Source organism: Malaclemys terrapin, chromosome 2 (genome assembly GCF_027887155.1).
Source record: "Malaclemys terrapin pileata isolate rMalTer1 chromosome 2, rMalTer1.hap1, whole genome shotgun sequence".
NCBI classification, from domain to species: domain Eukaryota; kingdom Metazoa; phylum Chordata; order Testudines; family Emydidae; genus Malaclemys; species Malaclemys terrapin.
In genome coordinates this window covers 7,584,306-7,611,524 of record NC_071506.1, presented here as the reverse complement: position 1 = coordinate 7,611,524, position 27,219 = coordinate 7,584,306, and the positions used below count along the sequence as shown (strand labels likewise).

The 27,219-nt window shown below is 42.6% G+C and overlaps 2 protein-coding genes across 6 annotated transcripts in view; both read right to left on the bottom strand.

Annotated features, from left to right (window-relative positions):
- LOC128831951 (t-SNARE domain-containing protein 1-like) overlaps window positions 1–27,219 on the bottom strand; it is a 699,719-nt gene that overhangs the window by 179,732 nt on the left and 492,768 nt on the right. The window lies entirely within an intron of this gene.
- Window positions 17,579–22,190, bottom strand: LOC128831950 (uncharacterized). The gene is made up of 2 exons (XM_054018908.1): window positions 20,921–22,190; window positions 17,579–20,296 (listed from the first exon to the last, which is right to left on the bottom strand). Exons 1-2 carry the CDS (start codon window positions 21,456–21,458, stop codon window positions 19,737–19,739), a joined length of 1,098 nt encoding a protein of 365 aa, XP_053874883.1. The 5' UTR covers window positions 21,459–22,190; the 3' UTR covers window positions 17,579–19,736.

Sequence of the window (27,219 nt, the reverse complement as noted above, 5' to 3'; positions counted from 1 at the left end):
CTGACCCCTTTCCAATCTATCAACACCATTTTTGAATTGTGGGCATTAGCACAAGACCCAGTATTCCAGCAGCGGTCACACCAATGCCAAATACAGATGTAAAACAGCCTCTCTACTCCTACTTGAGATTCCCTTGTTGATGCATCCCAGGATTGCATTAGCTCTTCTGGCCACAGCATCACGCTGGGAGCTCATGTTCAGCTGATTATCCACTACGATCCCCAAATCTTTTTCAGAATTACTGCTTCCCAGGATAGACATCCTGTAAGAATGGCCTACATTCGTTGTTCCCAGATGCATACATTTACATTTAGTGGCATGAAAAGCTTACGTTTAGCTGTATTAAAATGCATGCAGTTTGATTCATCGAGGATACAGCAGGTTCCTTCACTTCCTACATGATTGATCAACACCTGCAATGGAATCCAATAGGATCCAACCAGGTTATTTCCATACATTGGGCAGCACAAGTGAAATGACTTTCAGTGCTTTCCAAATAATCACTCCCTCAAGAGAATAATAATGGGCATATCAGAGCAGTTTTGATTCAGATTCTCTCTTTGAATGTTTGCATTGGTTCCTGCTAGTTGAAGTAGAACTGTGATGAGAAATGGAGTGGGCAACACTCTTCGAAGGGCTTGTAAACCTCAGGGATGGAGAAAAGAGAGAGGATTAAAGGGCTTTCACAAAGCCTGACCCACTGAGTGAGCGAGCCGGCTCTGGCAGACCATTGTATTGTACTTCAGCAAATGATGCATCTTTGATGCCAGCACTGGGCTGCTTTAATCGGCTACCAGTTGGGGCACGATAATGCGAGAGAACGTATTTTCAAGGAGAAGCTTTATGGGGAGGGCAGACACAACACTCAAGCCTGCAGTGTCTTTAAAGGAAATAAGAGATGCTGTTTGGAACCCTTGTTACCAGATTCAAAAAGCAATGTCTTTATTTTCCGTTTTCATAGCAACATTTTAAGGTAGAGACAGACTGGAATTGCATAAAGCTGGGTGAAAATCAGCCAGGTAGGCAGAGGGGAAGGGGAAGGGAGTGAGTTTGAATTCAGATGTCTCTGTGTCGCTAGCTGTTATAATGATAACCTAATATATGAATTAAAGCTGTCTGCAAGTGTCTCTGTGCCCACTGTTTCCAACCTAAGAATGTGTGAGTTTGGTTGGTGCTCATGACAGTGATACTAATCTTGTGGTCAAGATACCTGAGTGGGACTCAGGAGATCTGGATTCAATTCCCATCTCTACCACAGACTCCTTGTGTGACCCTAGGCAAGTCACTTAATGTCTCTGTGCCTTACTCCCCCATCTGTAAAGCGGGGATGATAATACCCCTTTTCTCCCCCACTTCATCTGGCTTGTCTATTTAGATTGCAAGCTGTTTGGGGCAGAGTCTATCTCATACTATGTGTACAGTATGTTGCACCATGGGGTCCCCAGTGTTGGCTGGGGCCTTTAAGATGTTGTTGTAATCCTAATAATGAGGAAGGGAGGCAATAATAGCAGTGGTTTGAACTATGTATACTGTGTGGGTAAGCAGCATCCACAATTTCCTGTGTTCTCCCCCTCTGCCAATGCCTCTCACTCCTGACGTGCCTTAGGAGTGTTGGTTGGTTGGTTGGTCTGGATTTTAGTGGGCTGATGAGGGTTTAGGAGGGAACAGAATGAGGTAAAGGTGAGGGGTTGTGGCACATTGGGATTGTGCCCCAAGCATAGAGGAAGGCACAAGAGGAGGATGAGGAGAAGGAACATACAGGCTGAGAAGGCTGGCACCCTCTGATACAGTGAAGGGGGAGAGGGAGCCATGGTAAACAAAACATAGGCAACCAAGTAGTTCTATGGCAAGTTGATGAACAAATGAAGCTAAAGCTGGCACTTGTAGAAAAGGGATGAGCTCAAACTCAGGATGGCCCGAACTGAAGCGATGGATGGAAACTAAATTGCTTGACCTGCCAGAGTCCTGGCTCTGCACGGGAATCACACTCAAGCTTTCACTGGGCTTCCATCCTTGAGCAACACTATGTTCCAATGTCCAAGTGACTCACTTTGTAAACCCAGCTCTGGAAACCTACCGTTTAAACAGCACATTTCCAAGGCCACCTCCTGCGCACTGCTCTGGGAACATTACTGCTACTTTGCCTTTCCACAGAACTCCAACTCAACAAGCTTCAAGCGATTTAGAGGTGGTAGGCAGGCCTTCCACACCCCCTGGGAACTAGGGAAGTATAACTGTACCCATTCAGAGAGGGGCAAACCGAGTGGATTAAGTGGCTTGCCTAAGGTCAGATAGGCACTGGCAGACTTCATATGTCTGGACTCCCAGGCCACTGTACTAACCCCTAAACAGCACCCTCTTCTTGCTCCCTGCTCCCTTTGTCTATCTAGAGGCAACTACTGATTGACCTGGAGAACTGTACTGCCAACCAGCACAGAATCCATGACAACCGAATTTCATAGGCAGCCACAGCTTTGTACTCAGCCCGAGCCAAGCTGGCTACAGAAGGTTGAACTTCTTAGCTGGGATAGAATATATTTATTGTGGTTTTAGGGCACGAAGCTAATTCATGTTTAACTCTCATTAAACCTGTCAACCTTCCTTGCGGGCTTGCAGTCTTTCCAATAGATCCCTTGTTAACTTTTCAAAACAACAGTTCCCGCTGAGGAAGGCACTTTTGCACGATTAGCTTAATGCTTTCAGAGCTAGGGCCAATTGATTTTATTGTTCATAAGGTAGACACACAGAGGTGGGGTTGCTTTTGCAGCTTCTACATTGTCCAGCTGTGTTTAGCCCTGAATATCCACATCCGTCCTTTCTACCGTGGAGAGAAATGATTTACAGTGAGCCAGGGCCTACGGTTTTCACTCAGGATCTGCCTCTCTTCTAACGTTCTGGTGCAAATCAGGAATATAGCTACAGCAGACATGTAAGACTAGGGTAACTGTGAGGAGAAACAACTTAATTATTTCATAGATTCATAAAGTTTAAGGCCAGAAGGGATCATTAGATCATCCATTCTGACTTCCTGAATATCACAGTATAATAAATTTCACCTACTTACCCCTGTATTGAGCCCAATAACTGAGGGTTGACGCTGGTGTATCTTCAAGGTGTTCAGTCTTGATTTGAAGATATTAAGATACAGAGAATCTACTGCTTCCCTCGGTGCTTCTTTCCAATGGGTAAATCACCCACTCTGCTAAAAATGTGTGCCTTACTTCTGAAGTGAATTTGTCTAGCTTCAGCTTCCATTAGCTCTTGTTGCATCTTTCTTTGTTAAATGAAAGACCCCGTTAAGTACCCAGTATTTTCTCCCCATGTAATCAAGTCACCTCTCAGTCTTCTTTTTGATAAACTAAACAAATGGAGCTCTTAAAGTCTCTCATCGTAAGGCATTTTCTCCAAATCATTTTTTTGTGTGGCTCTTCTCTGTATCCTCTTCAATTTTTCAACATCCTTTTGAAAAATGTAGCACCGGAACTGGAAACAATATTCCAATAACAGCCTCACCAATTCTGTATACGGAGATAAAAATCACCTCCCTAATTCTTCTTGCTACTCCACTGTTTATACACCCAAGGGTCATGGTAGCTCTTTGTGCCACAGCATGGCACTGGGAACTCTTATTCAGTTGTTTGCCCGCTATGACCTCTAAATCCCTTTCAGAATCACTGCTTTCCAGGATACAGTCACCCGTTGTGTAGATGGAGCCTGTATTCCTAGATGTACAACTCTGCATTTCACTGTATTAAAAAATAATTTTGTTTACTTGGTAACCTGGGCCAATTCAATCTAGATCGCTCCATACATCTGCCCTGTCCTCCTCATTACATACCAATCTTTGTGTCAACTGAAAATGTTATCTGCATTGATTTTATATTTATTTCAAGATCATTGATAAAAATATTGATTGGGAGAAAACTTGTTGAATAGCATCAAGGCCTATTACTGCTCCCTGTGGGACCCCACTAGAAATACCCCCATTTGATGATGATTCTCCATTAACAACAACTTTTTGAGATCTGTCATTTAGCCAGTTCTTAATCCATTTAATGTGTGCGGTATTGATATTGTATAGTGCTGATTTTTAATCAGAACATTGAGGGATACTCACGCAAACACCTCACAAAAGTCTAAGGATATTACATTTATCTTTATCAACCAAACCTGTAATCTCATGAAATAACCATTAGGAGAGGAAAAGGTAATAAGACAGAAAATATCATAATGCCACTATAGAAATCCATGTTACGCTCACACCTTGAATATTATGTGCAGTCCTAGTCACCGCATCTCAAAAAAGATATTAGAATTGGAAACAGCTTCCACATGAGGATAGATTAAAAAGACTGGGACTGTTCAGCATAGAAAAAAAAACAAATGAGGGATATGACAGAAGATTATAAAATCATGACTGGTGCGGAGAAAGTGAATAGGTAAGTGTTATTTACCCCTCCTCATTACACAGGAACCAGTGGTCACCCAATGAAATTAATAAGCAGCAGGTTAAAAACAAACAAAAGGAAGTACTTCTTCACACAGTGCACAGGCAACCTGTGGAACTCATTGCCAGGGGATGCTGTGAAGGTCAAAAGCATAACTGGGTTAAAAAAAGAATTAGATGAGTTACTGGAGGATAGGTCTATCCATGGCTATTAGCTAAGATGGTCAGGGATACAACCCCATGCTCTGGGTGTCCCTAAATCTCTGACAGTCAGAAGCTAGGACTGGACAACAGGGGGACGGATCATTCGATAATTGCCCTATTCTGTTAGTTTCCGGGGAAGCATCTGGTACTGGCCACTATTGGAAGACAGCATACTGGGCTAGATGGACCATTGGTCTGACCCCATATGGCCGTTCTTCTGTTCTTATGTTAATGAAATTAGGCTTGTTTGACAAGACCTATTTTTCATAAAACCACATTAACTGGCATTAATTATATTCCTATTCTTTAATTCTTTATCAGTTGAATGCTGTATCAGCTATGCCACTGTTTTGCCCAGGACTGATATCCGGCTAACTGGCCTATCATTACCCAGGTTATCTTAGTTGCCTTTGTTGAATTTGATGCAACATTAGCACTCTTCCAGGCTTTTGAAATTTCCCCAGTATGCCACTTTACTGATGTTAATGCATGGTATGTACTGCAACTAATTCACATAAAGCATATCATGCTATTGTTGAAGAGACTTATTCAGAAATTCCATTGTTACTGAAGGAAGACAAGGAAGACCCAGTACCAAAATCAGTCAAAAGTAGTATTTTGCCATTTGAGCAATAAAATATTGAAAACTTTATCATTACAACCACCTTATTTTCCCCTTTTGGTTGAATTCTACTGTATCAAAATTGAGGGACAACACTTGCTAATTATTATTCTTAGTAGTAGTATTATATATATGATCTACTTCTTTTCATGTTTTTTTCTATGTACAGAAAACTGCACGCCCAACCGAGATCACGGCCCCACTGTGCTACATGCTGTACATACAAAATAATACATCAAATAAAATAATAATCATTAATATTACCATAGTGCTTAGTAACCCTCATCATGGCCCAGGACCCCACTGGGCTAGCCACTATAGAAACAGAGAACAAAGAGACAGTTCCTGCCTCAAGAGCTTACAATCAAAATAGGACATAGGTGAAATCAGGTTCTAGAAGTTATTAGATAACTAGTGTCCCCCTTCTTAGTGTGCATTCAGCCCATGAAATGGTTCTCGTGATGTAATATTTTTATCTTGTAGATCATTGGCTGAGTGATCTGTCACTTACCATTGGGGAGGGGAAGTGGTAGTATGTGTGACTTTCTGTGAAAACCCAAACTAAACAACAACGCTCCTCATGTAGTTGGATTAAGCTTCCTTATCAAGCAGTTTGTAAAATGGGTGGTATCTGAGGAACGAGAGAATAGAACTAAAGCTCCAAGCCTCAGTCCTTTTGGAGGCCCCCTCCTCAGGGCTTATTGTGGCAAATGATCACCAAAAACAAACAAAAAACACAACAAGCAAGTCATCTGACATACACTGGGCAATTGATTATCCCCTGCTTTAGCCAGCAAAGAGGGGAGGAAGAATTTCTCTTCCCCTTTCAGCCACTGTCCTCTTCTTTTTATACTCCACCCCAAGCAGCCAAGTGTCCTGCAACTAGAGATCCCAGTTTTAAAGGGCCCAAGAGCTGTACCTGGCACACACATGCCCCAAAACCCATTGTCCTGTTTCACAGTTGTTAAATTTCTAATTTACCTCCTTACTCTTCAAATGCAATAGCTAGGACTAGACATAATTTGAGCAAATCTGCACCCAACATGCCTCTGCTACTCCAGATTTTCAATACGTGGCCCTGCTACTCCAGTCCTGGGGCCCCTCACATCTGCTACTGGAGAGAACCATAAGCAATGCACAACACAGCTTTATAAACAGCAAATCATGCTAGAAAATCTCAATCACATTTTGGAGACAATTACAACATTGAGTAAGACGGGCAAATGCCCAGAGTCTGCAGATGCAGCTCACTAAATTCATTCCTTACAAACCAAACCAGCATTAGAATTCAGATCTTCAGACTAGAGAACTTTAACAAAGGGTTAACAAACAAACAGTGAACAAGTTTCTTTGTAGATCTTTTTTCCTCTTCAAAAACTATATTCTGAGAGTATAAATAACAGATTCATATACTTCATAATAACTAGAATCTATTATTCAGAGGAGGGCAATGGTGTATCATGGTCAGAATTCAGACCTCTGTCACAAACTGGTTCATGACCTTGGGCAAAATATAGGGATGTTATCCTTTGTAAAGCACATTGACATCTGTGGATGAAAAGCATTGTACGGTATAAGTGCTAAATGTTGTTTATTATTGAGGAGGCACTCAGATTATACAGAATCTGGATCTCAGTGCCAACAAAGCTGTAACCTGTACCATAAGTAACTCTCTGGTTCGCACACATTCCTTCCTGATCTTCCTTCGCCAGATCGATTTGGTGTCTCCAACAACACTGGAGTGGTGGCTGCTAAGTCCATGATTTTCTCTCTCACTAGGTTTGGAATGCATTACAGTTAGCTTTCTTCTAAAATTGACTCCCTCAAATGCTGTGTACAACCATCCCATCCATGAGCTATTTCTGTTCTAGCCTGACAAGGACAGTGACTGAAGTGCAACTCTATTGATTAAATACCTCTTTTTTTTCCTGTAACAGTCCAAGGCATTTAATCAATATGGCAATGCCTTGTACCATGGTCCAAAGGCATAATCCCCAATGATCATAAACTGCCTCTGAGAATCAGAGGTAAGTGATTTTATGACTTGACATCTGTTGAAATGTCCATGTACGGTTGCAACAGATACATATATTTTCCTCTACAAACCAGTTACATAAACAGAAGTAAATATCACTGTGGCAGAGATGTATAGTTTCAGGTTGAGGAACAAGACCCTTTTGATATAATGATTTCAAATACATCCAAAAGAAGAGTCTTTTGTAGAAGCACCTCTGTTCTAGGCACCATACATTTGCTAAAGGCATCTGTGACGGAGTGACGTCCTGCTCGTGTCTTCTGCTCTGTCTACACACATTGTTCGGAGACCTTTTGCTGTTAAGCCCCACCATGTGGTTTATTTATATTTCTCTTCCTGCCATCTTACTGATCTATACACCACATCATTTACAACAGCAGTTTCACCTCAGCCTTCTGTGCCTCTTCTTGGTGCAGGCTCCGCTAACCTGCCTTGTTTCCCCAGTCCTTCCTTCCTGTGCCACCTTCTACCCTCTGTTTTAATGGGCTAATTAGTCCTTTAATCCTCCCCAGCCCATTTTAATCCTCTGTTAGGCTCAGGGAGGGGCATTAATGTGTGTTTAGGTGATCAGAGTGCTGGCTCAGCTGTTGGTTCCCAGTACTCTGTCGCAGCATCTCACAATCTATGGTACTTATGTGGCCCCCACTACTATGGTATCTAAGCATCTCAATTTTTGTTTTAGTTTCTTAATCTCACAATATGCCTCTGAGGAAGGGAAGTGCTATTATCCTGAGGTACAGGATACCAATGGAATCAATGGAATTTGCCCAAATACCTTTGGAGATCTGGGCAAAGAGACTAAAGCCAGGTCTACACTAGAAACTTTTGTCAGCAGAGTAATATTGGTTACGGATGTAATTTTTTGGGTAACATTTCTATACCAGCAAAAGCACTAGTCTCGTTTGATAGTAGATATTTCATCTTCTGCTCATAGGCCTGGCTAAAAATGCTGTGAAGTGAAGGCAGATAATGGTAACTCGATGACTGGTAGCTGTTCTGAATGACAGCACCTCAGAGCAGACGAGCGTGTTAGCTTTTCCCACTCAGGACATGGTGTAATAAGAAGCACATGTGGCCATCACTCCCTAAGAGCACTGTGTGCTTGGAAGGAATTTTAAAGGACACCTAATCAATGAGAGAGACAAGGGAGGTGAAGTAATATATTTAATTGGATCGACCTCTGTTGGTGGAAGGTAGAAGCTTTCAAGCTACACAGTGCTCTTCTTCTGGTCTGGGAAAGGAAATCAGGCTGTCTGAACTAAATACAAACTGAAATAAATTGTCCTTTCCTATTGCCTAATGCACTTAGTAGGAGCTGATACAGGAGTAAAGTGCTCATCTCACACTGACCATCAATAAAGGCCAGTGGGTATTGGCATCTAACTCCCTTAGGTGCTTCTGAAAATCACATTGAAGATATGTAATCACTGGAAGAGCAATTCAGCGGCAGTATGTACACAGCCAATTTCAGTGATAGCTTTCTGTCTGCATCGATAATCTGAGTGCCGATCCTAAGTGTGGCATAAGGTTCCCAGGGCCAATAGGTAGATAAAATTCACATCTATACTTAATATGTCTCTGAAGTTCCAATGACCCAGAGCAACGCAGAGCCCTCTGGTTTGTAGGGACACATGTAAAATAGCACGTGATGCCCTATCTATTTCCTTCCCCTTCACAGCCTGGTCAGTTTGATCTTTGCTGGTGCCACACTCACACTCAAGAACAGGGACAGGTCAGATGTATCCAACTGGTGTGAGATCCATAGAAGATTGGGGCCCCATGAGGCCTTCTATGGCCACTAGAGTTTTTGAAATTCTCCCCAAGACTGCCAATAAAGCTACCAAAGAAACAATGTGAATTCAAGTCAGTGGTTCTCAACCTTTATCGTGACTCCATTCTGAAAGAGACAAAAGGGCCAGGACCATCTGCTCATAGTCCCATCTAGCCATAAAGAAAGGGAGGGTGATTCTAATGCCCCTTCACCTATTCGTGACCCCCAGATTGAGAACTCCAGGGTAAAGTCATTAGGAGTAAGATGTGCTCTAGGGCATGGCATGCCTGGACACTCTGTACTGAGGAGAATTCCACCCTACGGGGAAGAAGAAAGATTGCCCCACGGGCCCAGTGCTTAACTTTGAGGACTGGGCTCAATGACCAGCTCTGCCACAGGCTTCCAGAGTGACCTTGTGCAAGTCACTTACTCTCCTTGTGTCTCCTCTGTAAAAGGGGGATAATAGTATTTGCCCACCTCCTGCTGTGAAGACACATTAAGGGTGTTGAGATACTCAGATATTCGGGTGATGGAAGCCATCTAAATACCTTAGATAGACAGAATTGAAAACATTTCTCCTACAACTTTCCATAGCCTATCCAAAGGCCAGGCAGGTCTTGAAAAAGAGTGGCTATTGAAATGCCAAGATGGGATGAATGAGGAAGGAACTTTACAGAGAAATGGATAGTGATTCGCTTGAGATTACTTTACACTTACCCAGTTATAATGGGTGTCTGAAAAAAAAATTGGCAGGCTTGAATGTTATAAAGCTGAAATATGACCTCAAATGCAGTAACACTTTATTTAGAATGGCCTTCTCCCCATCCCCTTAAACATTTCCAATAGCGCAAAGATTTTTTCTACTGCCTACAGGTATCTGACTTCCCTGTATTTATTCAACATGGAACAGATTGATTTAAATCTTTGCCCAGGGTTATTTTTTCTACATTGCATTAATTTTAACACATAAGAGAAGGTCATATATGTGGCAGAATATCCCATTTGGGACAGCAGAAATAGCTGGGCTATGGGAGGGGAAATACACACAGATTTAAAGGGACTCTTTAAATATACAAATGCTCTCTCTTTACTGGGGTGGGGGAAAACAATTACCTTTACATTTCTTGGAAGCACTGCAAGGATGGCTTATAATGCCATTAAAGTGAGAATCCATAAAAACCTGATCAACTAAATGCCATTTTCAAGAGTCCTGCTTGCAAAGGAGCTCTGACTTGTTAAGGACCATTGTAAACTTTAATGCAATCCAATTTCTGATCATTTAATCCGATGTGCTTGAAAATTAAAACCGGGGCCAAATTCTGTTTTCATCTTCCCCAGGGTAAATTCAGAGTAACTATTGATTTCCATAGTGACTGCAGATTTACACTGGGTAAGATGAAGGCAATGAATGAAAGTCATCTCTCCAAACCCAACCGTGGGAAAGACAACCAGGCAAATCAGCTTTGCTTGGCCACAGGATGGGGATTGACAACAGCAAATAATTCTCCCTCTAATAAGGCAGTGGCAGAAATTCTTCATTGTCTGGGGTATTATCCGTGGGAAGAAGAGCTCAGTTAGATAAAGATACATTGTTTCTTTAATTAATGCCCCCAACAAAAGAAAATGAGCAAAAGAAGACATAAATATGGAACTCTTCTGAGAAGGAAAAAAATGCTCAAGGATAGAAAATAATTGTTTTAATCCTATTAAGATGATGATTAATAAAATGAAAGAAAACAATGTTTCAATTAGGTTATGTTTAAAGCTGTTTCACTTACAATCCATTTCTCCTTCCTGGAGTTCTCATTTGCATTATTTTTTACCTCCCTGGTAATGTTCCCTTTCACTGATGCCTAAAGTGCTTAGAGATGCAAAACTGGGGCACAAATGCATATCAGCTTTCTGGCATTACTCCTTTGTGAACAACAGGATGGGGGTGGGGAGAGGAGGTACAACCAATCTGCAACCTCCTCTTTGGGTAACCTGTTCTCTCTCCTTAGAATCATAGAATATCAGAGTTGGAAGGGACCTCAGGAGGTCATCTATCCAACCCCCTGCTCAAAGCAGAACCAATCCCCAGACAGATTTTTGCCCCAAATGGCCCCCTCAAGGATTGAATGCACAACCCTGGGTTTAGCAAGCCAATGCTCAAACCACTGAGCTATCTCTCCCCACCCCCCCTTCTCCCACCTCCCACTCCCCACTCATCTTTAGGGTGGAATCTCCCCAACGATGGAGCATCCTCAATTCCCATTGGTAGTTGAATGTTCACAGCACCACCCTTGGTAGGGCCCTTAGGCTAGGTCACTGCAGAGTTAACTCAAGTTTTCTACACTCGAGTTAACTCTTCTGAGGTTGGCCTGACCCGAGTGAAGGCAGCTGCCCCAAGAGATAACACTTGTATGGCACAGAGTGAACGGACTGGTGGCACAGAGTGATTGTGTGAGCAGTTGGAGACTTGTGCTAACTTAAGATGTAGCCAGTACTCCCTGACGGGCTTACCAACGCCAGGTAAAAGTATCACCACATTTAAGTTAAGTGTTTGTGTTTGGAGGAAACCCAAGTCAGGGCATCACTTGAGTCAATACTGCAGTGAAGACAAACCGTCTGTTTCCTGCTGGAAAGCAAGTCTTCAGTTCAGAGAACTTACAAGTTACCCAGGCCCAGAGACTATATCACTGAATGTAAGTGAGGTAATGAATTCACTAAACCACCTGGAACCTGTGCTTTGGTATTACAGGATGTCCCTCAACTTTCTCTTTCCTGTGCTTTACAAGGCTAAAATAAACCAGACTTGGCAATTCAAGTTAGTGTACATGAATCTATGTCACCCATAAGGTGGGCTGCCACATGCTGCTGGCCAAGGGAAAACAACTGGCATATGACCATCATAAAGGACAGGCAGAAGGTGCCTGTAGGTCTCAGTGAAGTGGCCCAAGAGATCGTACGGGGCTGTTGGTTCAGCCCATTATTATTTCTTTAAAGTTGAGGTTTGTTTGGCTCTGGCAGTTTGTTTCAGATCTGTGAGCTGGTAGAATGACACAGCAGAAAAAAACAGAGAGGCAATCAGTTGGGGTCTTCTCCACAAGGAATAATGCTTAGAACAAGAAAGCAACATAAATTAGCAGACGCACAAAAGGAAATGGAAAACTTTGGATTTACCCCAATCCTCTGATCCTGGCTGTGGAACCCAACGTTCCCGAAGCCACTCTCCCCTTCTGTCACCCAATCAGTCAATGAACAGCCCTTCCCCTAAGCACCTGTGTAAGGACAGGGAGGAGCTGAACGTAACTCCTCGTTCACCAGGAACAGATAATGCCCCTGTACACCCGTCACTGGGCCCATCTCCAAATTAGAACTGGCATTTCTGAGCCTCCATCTGGGAGGGAGCAGTCTGGCTGGCATTAGTGGTCTGGCCTCTTTCATAGGTTGCATGGGAGACTGCAGACTATTGTGAGCAGTTTTCTTCCTGATTTAGAATGGGATTTCAAATATGCAAGAGCACGTTCACTTTCCCTTTCATTCCATTAGGTGCAAATCCCATGATCTAAACATCAGGAAAACTTCAGTGTGTAAAAATTAAGGCTGTGTTCGGCATAGGTACGGGGAACAGGCCTCAATATAGAAGTGGGTAAAGAGGATTTCCTTCTCACTGAGTATTACAAAGAGACACATTTTGGCATCGATTCATCATGTTCATTCCCCAATCTGAAGTAGAGCTGAGTGGAAAACCAAGCGAGGAAAGCAGCTTTTCACCCTGAAAAGCAATTTTCTGCGTGGCCAGAAAAACTATGTAAGATGGGATCCCAGGAGACCTCACAGACCTGGGACTGGAAAAAAATAAATAAATGAACCACTGATGTGCTCCAATGGCTTAATGCTACTGGGGAAAAAATAAAAGAAAACAAAAATATAGCAAGTCTCAATAGAATATTGGGCACATATAACTAAGAACAGCATCTGCAGTTATGCTACAAAGACAAGTTATAAGTGCTTTTTCACTCCATGTGCTTCTGGGTATAAGAAGGTCACCAGCTGAGGTCAGAAAGACATCTCCTCCACAGGGAAAAATTCAGGTCATGGATGTGTGCACACAATTCTCACTGACTGTAAATGGAGTTGCACACACGCATACACCTCAGGACAAAATTTGCTCGTGGAATATTTTATAATTAGGTGAATTATAGGAGTTCATAGTGTTATATCTAATCAATATAATTCTACTCACGCTGGTTTTACCCCACCCAATTCAGTGCCGCTATGAGACTCAGGCCCAGTACTGCATTACTCTCCCTTCAGCATCCGATGTTGGTCATTTATGGAGATTGGCTATCAAACTACATGGTCCATTGGAGTTCTTTGGTGCTGCAATTCATCTATTGATGTAAAACTGTTACACATTGCCTGCGTTTCTCCCCTTTGCTTTCCTACCTTACATCCAGGCTTCTCCTGAGGGTGTGATTTCTGGATAAACAAGATGGATTTCAGAGGGGAGTAAACCAAATTTCTAAAAGGTCTGGAAAATAAGATGTGCTGACATATGAAAAGGCTCAGAAAAGATCTGGAGAAAAAACAGGTTAATCGCCTATGAACTCAAAAGGATGTAAAAAAAGGAGACATTAGTTAGTAGGGTCAGGACAAGAAGGGCAGGGCTAAAACTGCAGCAGAGGAACTTTAGTTTAACTCTTAGCAAAAAATGCTTAGAAAAACTGCCATAAGAGCACACTAGGCAATGGATCGAGCTGCCAAAGGAGCATAAAGAATCGTCTTCACTAGAAGTGCTCAAACCTACTGACAGCCATCAATCAGGCCTGGCGAGGGACAATACAATCAAGCCAGCTCCACACAATGGGGATGAGACTAGATGACCTACTCTAGGGGCTTGGTCCTGAACTACTGAGTCAATGAAGCAGGAGCAGGCTTCAGGTCTCTTCCAGGGCGGTGGGTGCTGGGAGCTGAAGATAATACTTCTCAGCTGGCTATAGAATAAACTGTATATGAATAGCTCAGAAATCAAAGGAGATTTCCCCCAGTTGCTTAGCTAGAATCCCAACCCAACCCAACCCAACCCAACCCAACCCAACCCAACCATAAGGACTGTTTACTTAATGCACATGAAGTGCATAAATACTATGGAGATGAAGAGATATATTAAGTTGACAGACCACTGTATCTCCAATCTTCAGACTAAATGCTGTCTTAAGGATGCATGCTTGTTTCCCATCGACTGCAGTGATAGCTGTGTGGGTATGTATGTGTCAGGACAAAACATTGGCTCTTGGATTTTAGAAGTGATGCAGTTGATATTTTCACTACTTACGTGCTCAGGCAGTTTATGATCTGCATAAGAACATCCATTCCACAATTTGTTCAGTTCTAATTAGCTTTCGATGCTAAAATGCAAGGGATGCCAGAGTGAAGTAAAAAACTGATGCTCTCTCTCTCTCTCTCTCTGTAGGCAGTGTTGCCGAATGAGACTGTGGATTGATGTGGCAGGAGTAGTTAATTTCTGGCAGCCGCTGAAAGCATATGGTGACGTTTATCCATGCACGTGGGTGCCATGCAATACGATACCTCTGAGCCAGGCAGGCAGTGCAGGCATTTCATTACTTCTCCGTTCAGCAAGGCCAAAGCACGAAACTGATGAGGAAGCGAGAGATGCTCCCCTGGATAAGAAGCTCCAGGGCTAGACTGTGGTCCAGATTCTGCTCTCAGTGACACCAAGAGGTTTCTGGTATAACGCCACTGAAGTTACTCCAAATTCACAGCAGTGCAACTAAATTTGGCTTTATGGCACTATTTTCATCTATATTGCATCCCCAAAAGTGTTTCAAAACTTAGTGCCCAGGAAAAACTAAGGAAGAAGTGAATTAAATCTGTACGGTAGACAGTGCCACCATTGTTTTCCCTCTCCCCCAACCACACAAGTGTCCTATGGGTAAACTGTTCCTCAGCCTGACTCAGACAGTCCAATCACGCAGCCTGCCCTGGATGGCCTTTTCCTCTCACTTCTGAGTCCTTGATCTTTCGGACAACCGAGGCAGCTGTGCTACATTACCACGTGCGACTGACTCACAGCTGCAACTAAGCCCTCTCCTTATTGCAGGACCCAGAATTCAATCTGCTCCAGGAAACAGGACGTGGCTAAATGTTCAACAATACACCTATTTCCAGGAGGGCAAAGAAATATGTTCTCCGTGCGGCTTGGAACTCTGAAAGATCTGCTGATTTACCTCTGTTCTTCATCTTATAGACCCTTAAAGAGACTGCATCTTGGTTGCCATTCCTGTCTCTGGAGTTCATTATTTAATGTCACCCAGTCATCCGCAGAAGAGGAATCATTCCTGCATGTCACAAGATATTACATTCTCTTAATGCCTTGGGCTGACTCCACATCCCTTGTTGGTTTGTGGAAAATGAGAGGCGGATGAATCAAATCCAGGTTTCCTGAATGACAGTGATAAAGAAACTTCTCTAGGATACCAACTCAGCAGTCTCCTTGTTGAATAAGCATCAGCAACAACAATATGAGAATTTACAGGTCAGTACAGGTTTGAGAAGTCCCTCCATCCTGCAAAGAACCCAAGGAGTGAATGAAATGCAGTTGTCATACTGCCAGAAAATGAACTTTACATCTGTGTGATAAAATAGTGGGCATTGAATAAAATTCTCAAATCAACACACGCATCAAGGCCAATATAAAGGTTTCCATGTTTGTAGGCACAAAAGAATGCAATTGGCTTAATAATGATAGGATATTTTTCAGAGTAATAAAATATGGTTTCTTTTAATTTGCCTTCCATTTTTTGAAATGTAGAGAGAGCACTTAGGTCATGGTTTCAAGTTTTTCTCTTCAATGATAAGGACTAGAAACTTCCTTTTTTGTTTAAAATGAAAGCTGAGATTCTCATGTAATCCTGTGACTCCAGAAGCTGGGGATTTAAGAAAATATCGGGATATCACGAGGCTCAAGATAAAACCACGAGAACTGGCAACACTGCTAGCGTTGTGGCTGGGTTTACATATATTTGCATTAACAATCTATCAAGGTACCTATAAAGCATCAATCACTGCAATACTCAGGCATGAATTTCCCCAAATACTTTACAAATGTTAATGAATTAAAGCCCGTGAGATATTATTATTACCATCACCCATGCAGTAGAATGGGACTAACTGCTGGAGCAATAACCTCTAAGATCCCTGCAACATTACTTTATCCTGTTGTCACATAATACCCTTCCTTTCCATCCCTGTACCTTCACATTACCCCACACACCTATGGCTGGCTGCTCATAGTTGAAAATGTTCATTGATGTAAAATGTGTTGATTTTTTTCCACAGTGATTTAGTTTGAGGAAGGGTTTTCCCTCCCTACGGTATTCTCCAGGCAGCCAGGCTCCCCTCTCCAGGCCCTGATCCCATGATCTAGTCCAGCATAAAGTTTCCTAACCCTCCCCTATGTATTCCAACAAAACGTCAGCATTTCTTTGCGCTGGCTGTCCGGGCCTCAGCTGCTGCACTGTTCTCCAGGCAGCATGCCTCGCCGGCGTAGCTTTCTGGCTGCTCCACAGTTCCATAGCTACAAGTCTGGCTAACCAAACCCCGGATGCTTGGCTCTATGGAAGAGTGCAGGGGGCTTGCACTGTAATCCAATCCACTCCCCTTTGTGGAGAAAGCTGGGGAATGAGAGACAGGTGAAGGCAGGGCCCAGCAGGGCAGGGAGACAAAACAAAATGCTTGGCTGCAGCAAAATGATTTCCAGAGGTTCTGATCAACTGCAGCTCCCACCAAAAGCCAATGGATTATGTAGATGCTCAGCATATCTGAAAATCAGGCCAGTCCTAAATATGGCTTTAGGTCCCTAACTGTAACTACCTAAGCTTGAAAAATGTAGCCGAAGCAGAACATCTTCTGGCTACAAAGTTTTTTCATGAGATAATTATTTGCTTGTGACATAGTCTGAATATGGCCTGTACTTTACGTCCCATGCTGCACTGTGATCTCACGTGCCAAACAGGGTTGGGGCCTGTGGGTACGTGAATGGGAGATTTCTAAGGCACATCTAAACACTTCAGAAAGAAACAGTAAAAGGCAGTCTTCTGTAGCAGCCACTGGGGCACTGTGTTGTGGGACATACCTCTGTTCGGGCTCACTGCAGCATGGGTAACTACATTCCATCAATGTCAATCCCCCTGCTGGTTCAACTGGATTCTTCTCTTCCTTAACTAAACTGTTTTCTAGTGGTGTTGTGTGCTAATGGAGCCTGATCTGACCATCATTACAGCCAGTGGGCGACCTCCCCTGAAACAGTTGCTGCATTTCACCTCCAAGAGGGATGATATTTCAGTGCTGGTAGAAATGATCTGTATGTCCAGTTTACAGAGCAATTTGTAAAATGCTTTGTGATCCTTGGGGAAGAAGGGCACGGTCAGAAATCGAAGATCGTCACAAACACATTCATTACATTTATATACATTTGAAGTGCTTGCTGTTTAATACATTACAAACGTAAAAATAAATGCAAACCTCCAGCTTTTTATATCAAAAGATAATTATAATATGTAAACTTCATTTTTGTGCACTGATGTTAAAGTATATTACACTCTGAGGGAACTTACTTCGTTCACTGGGTGTTTTATGAATATAAGGGAAGGGAGGGAAAGGAAAGAAAATACTTTATAGTGCTATCTGAAAGATGCTTATGCCACAGAAAATGGTATAATCTTTACAGCAAGAGGGAATAAAAGACACAGGGGTGCTTGTCTTTGACACTAAGGACCCTTTACACCACTCTGACAGCAAAAACAGACCTTAAAGTGGGTGTATATTATATTTATGCTTACTTTAAGGCCCCTTTATACTGTTAGAGAGGTTTAAAGCTGCCTGAGTGTAACCGTGTATAAGGCCACAATGTAGCCAAAGTCATTCAGTGAAGGTGAATCCTTCCAAGCATCAAGCTATTTCAAATAACTGCCTTCTGATTTGCAAATGTTAAAGTGGATTTTGAGGTCAATAGAAGGGTTGGGATATAGGCTCTATAGCCAAGCACCATTTGTTTTTTATTTAACTCTTTGCAGTAGATGAAAAAAAACTGGGATTCTGGCAAGATTCTGGTAATTGAACTGTGCTAATTCTTACCAAGAATTTATTTGGCTATTTCTTCAATGGAGATTTTTAGATCCATTTACCCTTTGCCTGGGCACAGAGTGGCATTATTCTTAATAAACTGATTTGGTGTGCCCTAGAAGTTTCACACTTTCACACTGGATTATGCACTGGAAAGGAAGGAAACCAATTCAAACATAAAAACAGGGGACTGTCCAATGAAACTGAAAGGCGGCACACTCAAAACCAATAAAGGGAAATACTTTTTCAAGCAACATATAATTAGCTTGTGGCTCTCATTGTCGTATGATGTTGTTGAGGCCAAAAACGTAGCAAGATTCGAAGAGGGATTGGATATTTATCTGGATAACAAGAATATCCACAGTTATAATACTTAATGCAAACAAAAAGGCTTGGAAGGGATATTAAACTGCAGGCTTTGTGGTATAAGCCATTCTCTAAATATTAGGGATCAGGATGAGACCTCCATGGGGGGCAGGTAAATCCCCACTGTGGGGTTTCTTGCACCTTCCTATAAAACAGCTGGTGCTAGTCTCCATTGGAGACAGGCTGCAGGACAACATGGACCTTGAGTCGGATTTGGAATGCGGTACTGCCGACCTCAAGGGTTCTCCTTCTCTGGAGCCGCATTGTTTTTTCAGTCTTTTCTCTAAAACCGTGTGGACTAGACCTTTAGGGTTTTTAAAAGGAAAACTCAGATGCTTATGTATTCCCCAAGAGTTGAGGCTTTCAGGAAAAACACAAATATTATGAGATTCGTGATAAAATCAGTGCAAGCTGGCAATGTTGAACTGTATTATTGAGTATTATATTCCTACAGTCCTAAATGTCCCATTCATTCTTACATCGTGTGTCTTTCAAACACAAAGCTAGTGAGAGAGTCAGGATAGGCTGAAGGGAGAATGAACGGAATTCCGTATGCTTATACTTAGAAAAACTGTCTTATTTGCTCATTAAAGAACTCTCACCATTATTATTAAATCAGCAAACATAATCCAAATAGCGATAAGAACTCCATCCTGCTCCCATCAATGTCAATGACAAATTTCTCTTTGACATCAATGGAAGCAGGATCAGGCTCTCACGTTCTATAGCCTTGGCAATGATTTCTTTTATTTTTTTTTTAAACCTGTTCCTAAAAATGTTTCTGGAAAAGAATAATATCCACGGGGGACAGACTCTTAAGAGTAAAGATAAATATGAACAGAGTTTATTTTTATATGTTTTGGATTTATGTAAGAAAAATATCTTTCACAATAAAAAGAACTGATACAAAATTGTTTCTCATAAATGGACAGCGCTGCTGGTTATAAAAAAGAATGATATCCTGTCCCATATTGGGCAACCAAAAAAGGCTATGTGTAGAATATACCCAAGAATCTTGACCCACTAAAAAAAGAGCTACTGTAGCATTTACCGTGACCTAGAAAACACGAGGAATTTTTTACCCATCATAAAAAGTGTTTGTTTTAGAGAATGGTCTTTAAAAACTCTGAAAATGGTGTTTGAGAAGAGTCTGTGTTTCTGTTTAGATCTCCTCTTCGACTTTCAAGATCATTCCCGAGAACACCTCGATCCCTGACTGCCCCACAGACTCGCCACTGGCTATCCGGGAGGGCAGACGGGCAGAAGTCCCAGAGGTGCAGTCTTGCACAAAATGTACTGTCTCCCTGCATGGCTGCTGGTAGTCGACCAGCTTCTCCAGCGTCCGGTTGAGTGACTCGACGTTGTCTGCCAGCCTCTTGTTCTGTTCCACTAAGTTCTCCAAGATGAGGTTCTGCTGGATCATGAGGGAGCTCTGCTGCTGGTACCAGGAGGACAAGAGGGTGCTTTGCTGGAGATGGGCATCCATCAGCTGCTTCTCAAACTCTGAGACGTTGTACTTCCGCTTAGGATGCCGGGCAGTCTGGGATGACCGCCTCCCATAGGTAGCCCGCTGCTGCCTCTGTGGGGAGGAAGGTGGGGAGGGAGAGGAAACTGAGGTGTGCAGTGCCCCCCGTTGCTCTAACGCATCTGTCTCAGCTGGCATAGGCATTTCAATAGTCCTCAAAGGCACCCATGTGCAACCAGGCACTTCCTCCTCCTCATCTGTGGGGGATCAAAATATCAAAACATGAGTTCTTTACACGTTAGCAACATAGAAAGCAGCCTCTTTGGTTAATATGCTAAAGGAACGATGTCTGCTGTGTGGGTGTGCATATGAGCTTAGGAAAGGGGCATTAGTTTGACTGTGTGCATGTGAATGTCTCAATAGGTCTCGTTCTTTGCATTTGTGAACCAGAGGGATCTCTCTCTCTCTCTCTCTCATGTAATTGTTTCATCTGAAATATTAGGTGATAAGGTCCTGGGACGTTAAATTTCCTCATGTCCCGTAGAAGATTTCCTGCTCTGCAGAGTGAATTCCTTTGAGTAACTCCAAGCTCCTGTACAAGGAGGCATCCCTGTCCTGAAGGATGGGGCTGAAATGTAAGACTCCAGGATCAAAAGCTGTTGTGTGAGAGATTCTGCCTATTTGAATCTGAGATTTCATTTGCAGAGTCCTCTCTTGCCATAAGGTTGGCTGTTGCAATCTAACTTTGCAGTGGAGATCACTTCACAGCCACCAAAGATAACCTTATAGAGAAAGGCTCCTCACCCTCCCCTTTCCCCCCAGCTTTCCCCAGTCTGTTGATGTGTGTGGATGGGATGAATGGTTTGTTTAGGACTCTTTACCTGACTGAAGCTCCAGAGTTATGTGAGGGCCATCAGTGTGCATAACATCATCACCACCACCACCATCCTCCTCCTCTGCCACCACTCTGGCCTCAGCCTCTTTAATAGTCTCCTCCTGCCCAAGCAAAGGACTTTCCAAAATCCGCACCAGCACAGTATCAGGTCTGGGCTCCCCCGTTGAGCGACTCATCTCCACCAGCTTCTCCTTGGTGCGCCTCTTCATATCATCCCATCTCCTCCGGAGGTCCCGGGTGGTCCGGGGGGACCTGGCAACAGCATTGATCTTCCTGGCAATGCTGCACCATATCTTCTCCCTCTCTGGCTGGCTCAGGTTGACTCTCTCACTCCCATAGAGCCTAGCGTGGTTTTTGGTCACCTCTGCCACCAAAATCTCAAGTTCTACAGGAGAAAACTTTTCCTTCCTCTTCCGGGGGCCAGCAGCCATCTTAAATCTGCTCCTCTTGCAAAAAATGAAACAGGAAGGGGCAATTTGATGCTGGATTCTCATCAGGACCACTGCACATTGAAACACTCTCATGAAATACACATGCTATGCTGATGCTGGTCAGTTCCTGCTCAGGCACTGGGGCATAATGTGACAAAGTCCATAGCTGTGTCCTTGCTAACAATGACAATGACTAAGAAAATGGTATACGAGGGGGCTTGATGTTACTAGAGCGTCACTGGAACAGAAATGAGGAGACACACAAGGATAAAATCCTCAGCTGGTGTAAATTGATGTACCTCTATTGACTGCAATGGAGTTATGCTGATTTACACCAGCTGAGGATCTGGGCCACAATCTTTAACAGGTTGAAATAACCTTTGGGTCAGATCCTCCACTCACTAGCCCTGATATAACTGAGGAGTAACTCCAGTAAAGTCAAAGTGGTGCAGGTCTGAGGAGAATCAGGCTCACTGGACTTTCTCAGGCTCAGAACATCACACATAGCTGGAGAACCCCATTTTTTTCTTGCAGCAGTTTTACACTGTGCAATTCCAATGACTTGAGGGGAGTTACTTCTGAATTACACAAAAGGAGAATCACCCTTCTAGAGTCTGACCCTGATCTCACTTACATTTAGACAGCAGTTTAACCCCCTTGACTTCACTAGAGCCACTTCTTATTTACAACCATGACTGTGATACAGAAACAAGCCTGCAGAGTCTGCATGTTAGAGTTTCGGCTGCTTAAAAAGGGAGGTTAACAGCATCAGATGGTAAGAATCATGCAAACAAGAGACAGAAAAGATATTTGGGGCCAGATTCACTGGTATAGCATGGTGGGGTAAAATTGCTGTGAATCTCGTTTATCTGGCCGGTTACGCAGGGTTTTGCAACTGCTTTGCGGCACTAGTGACACAAAATAGCTGGAGGTATAGATCCATTACATCATCTTGTGCAACTCTCTGCCAGTGCAGAATTATTCCCAGAGGTCTAGTCTTCAGTTACACTGTTAGAACTATAGTCAGCAGGTGCAACTCCCATAGAAGTCCTGGTGCCAAATTCAGCAATGAAGTAAGAGGGGGTGTAAATTGGTCAGGGAATGGATGTAACTGTAACTTAAACCAATTTGGCAGTCACAGGAAAGGGGATGTAATTAGGGACAAGAGAGGAGAGGGGACGTAGCAAGAAAAGCAATAGAAGGGTTCAAGATAAAGTGGGTGTAGGATCGGTAGAGGGAATGGGATCACTTATCTACAACCTCCTTGTTGGCCGCTTTTCTTATCACAGCGTTCTCTTTGGGCCTCTCTGTATGTGAGGAACTCATTCTTAAAACTTGACAAATTATACCTCTTTTCTGATCTAATTACAGGTAACTTGCACCATCTTTTTATCACTGTTGATTCTGGTCTACAGGGTGACACATTTCCCTCTAGGAGTTTGGTGTCCGGCCACATACATTTCTGGTGCTTTGTAGGTTACACAGAGTAAATTCTGGGATGGAGGGCATGCTTCTCCTCCAACTTACACATTGTGTAAATAAGAGCAAATCATTGTGTACTGAAGTCACTTGTGTGAAACATGTGCAAATGCCAGGAGAATAGGGCCCAAATGAATCACTGTTGATTTACACTGGTTTAATTGACCCAAACTGTCTCTGGATCTGTGAAAAATTTATAGAACACAACATTCAAAAAAGAAAAAAAAAACAACAACTAAGTAACCCAAATTAGTAGTATTTAAATGGCTCTGTTTTATTTTAAGAGTGTTACAAATACACCTAAACAGTCACTGATTTTAATTTAACAAACACGTTTCAACCTCTGCTTAAAAAGAGGGGAAAATATCAGGTTTTCATTTTAAATTTATCCCCATAGTAAATTACATTTGTCAGATTCTGAACAACAATCGGGTGTGTGTGGGGGGGAGAATATCAGTTTCCCTCTTTTTTAACTATCACATAATATGAAAAACAGAAGGATGCTGGAATTAAATGGTAGTACACCTCTACCCCAATATAACGCGACCCGATATAACATGAATTCAGATATAATGCGGTAAAGCAGTGCTCTGGGGGGCGGGTGGGGGGTGGCTGCGCACTCCGGCGGATCAAAGCAAGTTCGATATAACACAGTTTCACCTATAATGCAGTAAGATTTTTTGGCTCCCGAGGACAGCGTTATATCGGGGTAGAGGTGTAATAGCAAAACTGTTTTAATGAAGAATACTTAGCACTAACATAGTATGTCACATTTATGAAAGAGCAGCACAAATATGAACTTACCCTTACAATAGCCTTATTAGATACACAAGTATGTTTCACACAAATAAAGACAAATATTTCTTTATGCTGTAAAGTCATCTTGTGGAGTTCCCTGATATTGGTAAATTATTAGGGTTGGTTTTAAAAAGATCTGTATAATAGTATGGCCAGCAATATCACTGTCTGTAGTTATGCAAGCTAGGGGATGGACAATCAAATCTTATGATTCAGGAGGTGGGACCAAGCAGGCTAAGGAACTGATCCAATCCCACTGAATTCAGTCGGACTCTTTCTTTTGCCATCAGGCCCTAAATGCATTATTGGGAGATTTTACCTTCTGCTGAAGCACTAGGTGTCAGCACTAGGTGTCAAACAATGAAAGAGACAAGATACCAGAGGTCGGCAGATGGATTGATATTCTGATATGATTAGAGCAGGGGGTTGGTTTTGAATATTTATCAGACAGCTTCAGTTCCTCAATATGTTGCTCATTTAAGATGCAAATAATCGCAAAGAGGCACCTACCTAACTTAGGACAAAATCCTACATCAATGAAGTCATTGCAAAACTGTCCTCTGATTTTAGTGCTTCAGGATCAGGATTTTAGTAAGGTTTTAGCACCAAGTATCTGGTTTGCATATCAAATAGCATGCAGGAGAACAAGAGCTTAAAAATCACAATGGATTTCAATGTCCATGGGCCTGACTCCCATTTAGATGCAGCGTGTATTTACATCAACATTTAGTTCGCAGCAAGCTGGGGTGTTGCATTAAGTGTCCACCTGGCCCTTGCTGAAGCGCACTATCAGTTCCTCAGTGTGCTTCTATCGACCCTGCTTTGAAATGGGAATAGATCAAAGCACACCAGGGAACTGTTAGTGTGCATCAGCAAAATCCACATGGACCATTAGTGTGCAGCAGGGTAGTGCTGGGTAAGACTCATACTCCAGCTTGCCACAAACTAAATGTTCCCGTAGACAAGCCTTAAGGCGCCTTTACACTGCCAGTGTGATGTAAAGGGGCCTTAGTGTATCTGAAAATCAGGTCCAATGGCCTTATTGGCTTGCAACGTATAAAAGTACACCTCTACCCCGATATAACGCGGCCCTCGGGAGCCAAAAGATCTTACCGTGTTATAGGTGAAACCGCGTTATATTGAATTTGCTTTGATCCTCCGGAGTGCACAGCCCCGCCCCTCCGGAGCGCTGCTTTACCGTGTTATATCCGAATTCGTATTATATCGGGTCGTGTTATATTGGGGTAGAGGTGTATTACCAAAAGGAATATACCAAATATTAGTAGTGATAGATTATACTGCAAGCTGCTGCTGTTGCACTCAATGGGCCTGATTCTCAGTTACACTCACAACACTCAGAGAAAGGGGATCTTGAGGTAAATGAAAATCAGACACAAGGACTTCCCACAGTGCAGGAAATGGTTAGATTTCTAAGGCCTGATTCCTCTCTCTTTTCCACCTTGGTGTAACTCCATGGATTTCAATGGAGCTAGTCCCGAGTTACGCTTGCGGACTCAGATTGTTAAGTTAATACTCTCTCTTAGGTAATTAGTACCCCAATGGTTGCATAATTTGCCACAGGCTCTTTAAGCACCATAAGTGATCAAGGCCTTTGTTTTCCATCTCATCTGAAAGGCCCCATTCTCCAGAAGCAGAGCCCCTAATTCAATGCTGGGACACTGGTTCGGCAATGTGTCAGAGAGAAAGGACTGCATCCTAAAATGACTCATTGCAATATGCTCTGGGCTTCTTGAAGCTCCCCCATCCAAACCGTAGTGAATCTCAGTCCCACTGAGTTTACAAGATATGAGAAGATGACAAACTAGGAGGTATGATTGCATGGCCATGTTGCTAACACATACATATATTGGACATTTTTAAAAAGTTAGCACTATTTATTTGTAATGATATACAGTTCATGGGTTTATTTTTAAAATAATGCACTTCCATGAATGTTTGAGATGATTTTAAGAATTGGGCTCTCCAAATTATATCCTGTAGTTGGCCCAATAACAAAAAAAGAAACTTTCAGCTGCTTAGGAAAGCACTTCAACAGGCCAGAGTTGGTTGCCAGGAAAGATGAGTTGGCAGCATAACCTCAGCTAGTGAGTACTCTATCCATACCACCGGGGCACATCAGACAAGCAAAGTAGGGTCAGGGGCTTAGTCAGTATATTGAACATAAATATCCAGGTGGAAAAACGTTCACCCACACATGTGGACATGTACCACACACCCATTCACAGATGGGTAAGACATCGTACTGCATAAACTCTGAACTCCTATCAGCAGCCGGGATACTCACATGAACTCCACAAATGCTCTAGTTCCGAGTCAGCTTGACAATATTGTCTATAATTCCCTTCAAGTCAAATGGTTCAGTCTAAATATAATGAAGAATGTCTGGTCTGATATTTTAAACAAAGAATCCCCCCTTACTGAGGAGATCATGACTTCACTATGGCCTTGTCAACACACCTAACGTTACTAAGCCACCTGTTTCCTGCAGCTGTCTGGTTGCCTTGCTAGCTCTACTATTCCTTACAAAAAGTTATGTTCCTAAATATGCAACCATGATAAATTTAGTTTATGTAAAGCTATTGCATCCTGATGTTGTTATGCCCGGTATGCATCAGGCTGAATTCACTCTTGGCCTTATGTAACAGACTCTGCCTCATTGACATGTCCTGCCATACAATCTATATCAGGGGTCAGCAACCTTTCAGAAGTGGTGTGCCGAGTCTTCATTTATTCACTCTGATTTAAGGTTTCGCGTGCCAGTCATACATTTTAACGTTTTTAGAAGGTCTCTTTCTATAAGTCTATAATATAGAACTAAACTATTGTTGTATGTAAAGTAAATAAGGTTTTAAAATGTTTAAGAAGCTTCATTTAAAATCAAATTAAAATGCAGAGCCCCCTGGACCGGTGGCCAGGACCACTGAGTGCCTCTGAAAATCAGCTCGAGTGCCGCCTTTGGCACATGTGCCATAGGTTGCCTACCCCTGATCTATATAGTACATTTCTCTCATGAAAACATAGAATCATTTGGGCCAAAACACGTGATGGACAAATTTTGTTTCTTTTAAACAAACCACTGGCCAGGATTCAAAAATTAAGATGATTAAACTAACACCGCGCTACAGAAATCATCTCCCCTGATAATCCGAATGAAGAGATGCTTAGATGTTATCAGAATTCTTCTGCAAAACTGCCCCTTACCACTCACAAGCATCCATCTGAAAGCCCTAAACAAACCTTATCCCAATAAATATTTGATCACACAGATCCATTGTTTAGAGGAAAAGTTGGGTTTAAATAAATGTTATGGCTCAGACCTTGCTGAGGTTAAATTCCTGCATTCACTCATCTCATTTATCACTTGGACTGCAGCTGACTCAAATACCATTTCCTATGGTAAGCAGCTGTTTTGTAATGGGCCGCATTTACAATAAAATAAAACACACATACAGACAGAAGCTGCTTCAGAATAAAACACTCTGCAATCTGTAATCTCAGCCTGCCTTTCATATGCAGCCACTGGAGCAGGCAGAAAAGAAAGTACACTTTTTATCAG

Coding starts and splice junctions, on each gene's coding strand:
- LOC128831950 (XM_054018908.1), bottom strand. CDS start 21,458: ATGAGAGTGTTTCAATGTGCAGTGGTCCTGATGAGAATCCAGCATCAA. Junction 20,297..20,920: donor AACTCTGGAGCTTCAGTCAG/GTAAAGAGTCCT, acceptor GATCCCCCACAG/ATGAGGAGGAGGAAGTGCCT.